The following is a 6,169-nucleotide window of genomic DNA, read 5'->3' as shown; positions in this document are numbered from 1 at the left end:
ATTACATCATCGGGATGCATCCTGCTGTGTCTCTTTCACACTCTGCCCGCACACGCTAGGAAAGATCTTGAGGACAGCAGGTGCTAGTGTCGTAATAAACACTACATACGAACCGGGCCGCGGCTACACAGTTACTGCCTTTGACTCACAGGATAAGCCGGGCCCTGTTTCTCAAGGTTTATCTCAAGAAACAGGAAACCCTTGAATCCTGCAAATGTATCAAATCTGATAAGTATTCCTCTTCAGCCACATTCGGCTGAAATAAATCGGGGTGACCATGTTTCGAACACACTAAATTTAGCTTTATTAAACATCAGATCCTTGGCAGGTAAAGCATTTTTAATTAATGATTTTATTACTCGGCACAATCTTAATTTTATGTTTTTAACTGAAACTTGGTTAGGTGAAGATAACAGCTCAGCTGTTCTTTTGGAGTCAGCCCCCACCAACTACACTTTCATGAGTGAAGCCAGAGTGCATAAGAAAGGAGGGGGGGTTGCTATTTTGTTTAATGAATCTCTACAATGCAAAAATATGTTTTATGGAAATTTTGATTTGTTTGAGTATGTGGCTCTCCAGTTAAACTCAGCCTCTAGAGCTATTTTCATTAATATATACCGCCCACCGAAATACTGTACAAGCTTTTTTGATGACTTTGCTGAGCTGTTGTCTGTAATCTGTATTGAGTTTGACTGTTTACTAATTGTGGGAGATTTCAATATTCATATTGACAAACCCAAGGACAGATGTGCGAAAGAACTGTGCTGTGTCCTTGAAAACTTTGGATTCCAACAGCATGTGGACCGGCCTACACATAACAAAGGTCACACTTTGGGTCTTATCATTTCCAGGGGCATGAATATCTCAAAAGTGGGGGTGACTGATATGGGCCTCTCAGACCATTACTGTGTATTGTTTGAGAGTACAACTTCTGTGCACACAACTGATCAATCAAAAGTAATCAAAAAACGGTATATTACAGAAAATACCAGTGAAACATTTATTCAAGCCTTTTCTTCAATACCCTCTCCCCCTGTAACTCAGTTAATGAGCTTTTAGACAACTTTAACGCCAAAATTACAAGCGTTATAGATGCTATTGCACCCACTAAGATGAAGGTTGTCTCTAGTAAGAAAATATCTCCCTGGAGAAATGCCCCGCAGGTCAGACTAGAAAAAAGAGAGTACCGTAAAGCAGAACGCAGGTGGCGAAAAACAAATCTCCAGGTTCATTATGACATCTTCAAAGAGAAACTTTGCACTTTTAACTCAGAGATGAAAAGTGCAAGGCAGTCTTTCTTTTCTGACATCATCACCAAAAACAACAACAATGCACGTGCCCTATTTGCTACTGTCGACAGATTAACAAACCCTCCTGTGCCAGTAGCATCTGAACATCTTTCCACGAGAGCCTGCAATGAATTTGCCTCCTTTTTCACAGACAAAATTCACAAAATTAGACAAGCGGTCACCGCATCAATACCAAGTTCAACATATGTGTTTTCCATGTGCCCAATTAAAATCAATTCAAATAAAATTACAGAATGTTATCTAATCAACCACAAAAACCTGGAGGACATTATACAACACCTGAACTCCTCTTCCTGTTGCCTTGACATTCTGCCCACAGGCTTCTTTAAAACCGTTTTTAGCTGTATGGCCTCAGATGTTCTACAAATTGTAAACATGTCCCTTCGCACCGGTGTATTCCCACAGGCCCTGAAAACAGCAGTCATTAAGCCACTCCTAAAAAAGAACAATTTAGATACATCACTCATGAACAATTATAGGCCCATATCAAACCTTCCATTTCTAAGCAAAATCATTGAAAAAGTTGTTTATCAACAGCTGAATAACTACTTAGCAGTGAACAACTGCTTTGACGTCTTCCAGTCAGGTTTTCGACAACACCACAGCACTGAGACCGCTCTGGTTAAAGTCCTCAATGACATCCACTTAAACACAGACAATGGCAAAAGTTCTATCTTAGTTTTAATTGATCTTAGTGCTGCTTTCAACACAGCATATTACTAGATCGCCTTGCAAACTGGGTTGGACTTTCTGGAACTGTGCTAAGCTGGTTTGAATCCTACTTAAAGGACAGAGAATACTATGTGTCAATAGGCAATTTCACATCCGAGCGAACAAATATTGAATGCGGGGTTCCCCAAGGTTCCATTCTTGGGCCTCTTCTGTTTAACATCTACATGCTCCCACTGGCTCAGATTATGAATAAGAACAAATTATGCTACCATAATTATGCAGACGACACACACATTTACATAACCACATCACCAGGTGACTATAGTCCAATTCAAACACTAAGTAAGTGGATTGAACAAATCAATGATTGGATGTGCCAACATTTTCTTCAATTAAACAACGACAAAACTGAAGTAATTGTCTTTGGTGCCAAAGATGAACAATTTAAAGTCAGTGCAGAGCTTAAATCTGTCATGCTAGAAACCACACACCAAGCCAGAAATCTTGGTGTTGTCATAGACTCAGGCTTGAATTTCAAAAAACACATTAAATCAATTAATAAGTCAGCTTATTACCACCTTAAAAACATATCAAGAATTAAAGGGCTTATGTCTCAGCAAGATTTAGAAAAACTTGTCCATGCATTTATCTTTAGTAGACTTGACTACTGTAACAGTGTTCTTGCAGGCCTAGAATCAACAAAAAACAGAAAGTTCCTCATAGTCACTTTTAATTGCAGTATTGTACAGGCTTGCAGGTATCTTTGAATTCTTTTTTTAATTTATTTTTTAATTTTTTTTAACCTTTATTTAACCAGGCAATATTGCTTGAGGTCAAATGACCTCTTTTCCGAGCAAGGCCTGGCCAAAATGGCAGCAACTAGAATGAATAAAATACAAGACAAGAAGAAAGCACAGACATGAGAAAACAGAGACGAAAGCACAGACATGATAACATAAGGAGAAAGTACAGACATGAGAAAACAGAGACAAATACATACATTTCAGTGGGTGAAAAAGAAGAACAGTTTTCAGACAATGATAAAGTGCTACTCAGTGAAACATTGACACACTCCAAAATTCGTCATTAAAAAACATGTGAGCCGAGTTTTAAAATCATTCATAGTGATGAGCTCTTGTAATTTGAGTGTTTTTTGTAAAGTGTTCCAGGCGGAGGGAGCAGAGTACATGAAAGCCCTCTTCCCAAACTCAGTACGAGTTCTGGGGACAGAGGTGGAAAGAAAGTCCAGAGAGCGTAAACTGTATGATAGGGTTAGGGTTAGGGTTTTTGATTTAAAAGTGTGGTATGTGCAGAGATATGAGGGGAGTAGTCCAGTAATTGCTTTGTAAATGAAGGTGTAACAGTGAAGAAGCCTGCGAGCTGACAAGGACAGCCAGCCTACTTTAGAATACAGGGTGCAATGATGGGTGAGTGATTTACAGCCGGTAATGAATCTTAAAGCACAATCATTTGTAGCATCAAACATATGCAGTGAAGTAGAGCAGGCATTCATGTACAGTACATCACCATAATCATTAATTAATTAATAATTCATGCAAAAAAAGTTAAATTGGGGCGCTCTTGGCTCAGTTGGTGGGGCGTCCTCCCCATGGGCCTCAGCCAGCAGCGGACCCAGGTTCGATTCCAGCCCGCGGTCGTTCTCTGCATGTCACTCCCCTCTCTGCCCCATTTCAACTCTGTCTCTACACTGTCAATAAAACATAAAAATGCCAAAAAACTTCTTAATTAAAAAGAAAAAAAAGTTCAATTAAAGTAACGTTACCCAGTTTGTCTTTTAAGGATCGTGGAATTATTATTATTAATTGCAATTCGGTCTATGAGCTCAGAATCCAAACAGCTGAACAATCTGTTTCCTCTTCATTATAAATCTCCCGGGGCGATATTGTATTTGTCCCTGATTATCACGTTTGTTATAAAATATACTGCCTGTTATGTCGACCGCACGGTTTCAGTTTCTTGCGTTGACAGGCTGTGATTGATGGGCTGTTGTTCTCTGATGTTTGCCTGTGTGTGTGTGTGTTTGTGTGTTGTTACAGGGGGTTGGAAACATATTGAGCAGGTGCAGGTACACACACACACACACACACACACACACACACACACACACACACACACACACACACACAGAAACCCCCCTTTCTCGTGTGAGTGAATGTTTGGTGGTGGGGGTCTTGTATGGCTCAGGTTACCCAGAGAGAGTGTAGTGTGAACTGGTGGTGGGGGGGTCAATAGCCCCCCCCCCCCCCTCCCCCAGTGTCTTCCCTTCTCGGGGGGGCGGGAGCTTCAGCTGTGGTGGGGCCCCTGACCGCTGTGCTTCACTTTGTAACCTGCCGGACTCAAGCATGGGCAAAGGGGTAAGTTCTCCTCATGTTTTAAAACTTTCACACGTTGTTTGTCCTTATCTCCATGTTTCTAAGTTTCTAAGTTTCGAAAGTTGCTGAAGACTCTTTTTTTTTGCTTTGGCCTTCAAAACAAGTTGAGACTTTGACACTCCTACTTTTTTTTTCATGTATCTTATATGATGTTTAGTATTGAATGTTGTACAGCACTTTGGTCAACTTATGTTGTTTTTAAATTTGCGATGTTCATAAATTTGACTTTTGACTTTAAGTATAAGTGCTTGTAAAAATGCTATGGTATAAGGGACATTAACCTAAGTAAAAGTAACTTAAAGTATTAAAAGTCAAGGTACTCAAAGCAGTAAATGTAACTATTATATATTATAATATGTTGTACTACCGTAATCATTATTTTCTTTATATATGGCATGAACCATGAAAGTGTGTGTTCACATTTACATATGAAATTAGTTCATCCATTTTCAAAAGAGTCAATGGCCAATTAATTTTCTATCAATTGACCAATCAATCAAATACTGTTTCAGCTGTTACTAATTTGATCAAGTAATTACTGTGGAAGTAATTAAAAGTACACATTTCCCTCTGAAGTGTAGTGGAGGAAAAGTATAAAATAGCATGAAGAGAGACTACTCAAGTCAAGTACAAGTACCACAAGTACCTCAAATTCCTACTTAAGTACAGTTCCTGCGTAAATGTACTTAGAAACTTTCCACCGCACTGCATGCTTGTTTTGTTACACTCAACTGAATGCATCATTGTGTGTGTGAACAAGTGTTGAGCCATTCTGCGTTCCTACTGTAGCTCATGTACAGTAGTAGCAGCAGCATATGGCGTCGACATGCATCATGGAAAAATACTTAGCTTTCCAAACGCATCTGCTAGGCTTGTTGCTATCTCCGGGCTGAGATTTTTTTTTTTTTGGCAACATCTCAAGATGATTGCTTTTCTCCTCAATAACTTTTGTTCCTCCCGCTCTTGCTGTTTACTCGGATAATTACGTAATTTTGTTTTTATTCTCTCCATCAGGCCGGTTCCATTTAGCTTTATGGGGAGGACAGGCTGCTAATCTTCCGCGCACACAGTGGGGGGAAATTGCTATGCCAGACACATTTCAGGCACTCCACCGGCTCTGTGCTCGCGCTCTTTGGCTCTTTTTGATTACTTTTTCACTGTGTCACTTGCTCATACACACCCCCCCACATTCAGTGTGTGTGTGTGTGTGTGTGTGTGTGTGTGTGTGTGTGTGTGAATGTGTGTGTGTGTGTGTGTGTGTGCTTGTGAATGCCTCCTTCACCGACATGCACACGTGCTGCTAAAAGGAGACTGACAGCAGCAGATGATTTCCATGATGCCCCATTCTTCCAACTGTTCATGACACACACACACACACACACACACACACCCACACCCACACACCCACAACGTCTCTTTCTCTCGCTTGCTTGCTTGCACAAATGAGGAACTTAGAGAAAAAATATTTTTTTTACGCCTCCATATTTCGTGAATGGTTCGCCAATAGTGCCAGTAGATTAAAAATGAACCAGCGTACACACACACACAGTCTATTGTAGCCACACTGATGTTCTAAGACGTGGTTACGAATGCAAATGGCGTGGCACAATAACATAGCTACTTTTTTTTGCTTTCAAGACATTTATTTTTAAGAAGTATCCTTTTGAATTTCATATGTTGGACATCTGCTACTATGAGCTGGAGTTGATTCCTTCATACATTCAAACCTAGCCTGGCCTTAGTAAAACTGGTTCCACCACATAAACTAGGCTATTTTTTACATAGCGAATAGTT

General features: G+C 40.1%; 1 protein-coding gene across 1 annotated transcript in view; it reads left to right on the top strand.

The window, feature by feature from the left end:
- Window positions 1–4,285: 4,285 nt before the first annotated feature.
- The window catches only part of atp1a2a (ATPase Na+/K+ transporting subunit alpha 2a), a 53,610-nt gene continuing 51,726 nt past the window's right edge, over window positions 4,286–6,169 (top strand). Inside the window, exon 1 of the mRNA XM_080034279.1 lies at window positions 4,286–4,357. Coding sequence (XP_079890405.1) covers window positions 4,346–4,357 — 12 coding nt within the window. The 5' untranslated portion in view covers window positions 4,286–4,345. The remainder of the gene's footprint in view (window positions 4,358–6,169) is intronic.

This window comes from Ammodytes marinus (assembly GCF_949987685.1).
Source record: "Ammodytes marinus genome assembly, chromosome: 9".
NCBI lineage: Eukaryota > Metazoa > Chordata > Actinopteri > Uranoscopiformes > Ammodytidae > Ammodytes > Ammodytes marinus.
This window is presented reverse-complemented; position numbering and strand designations above follow the sequence as displayed.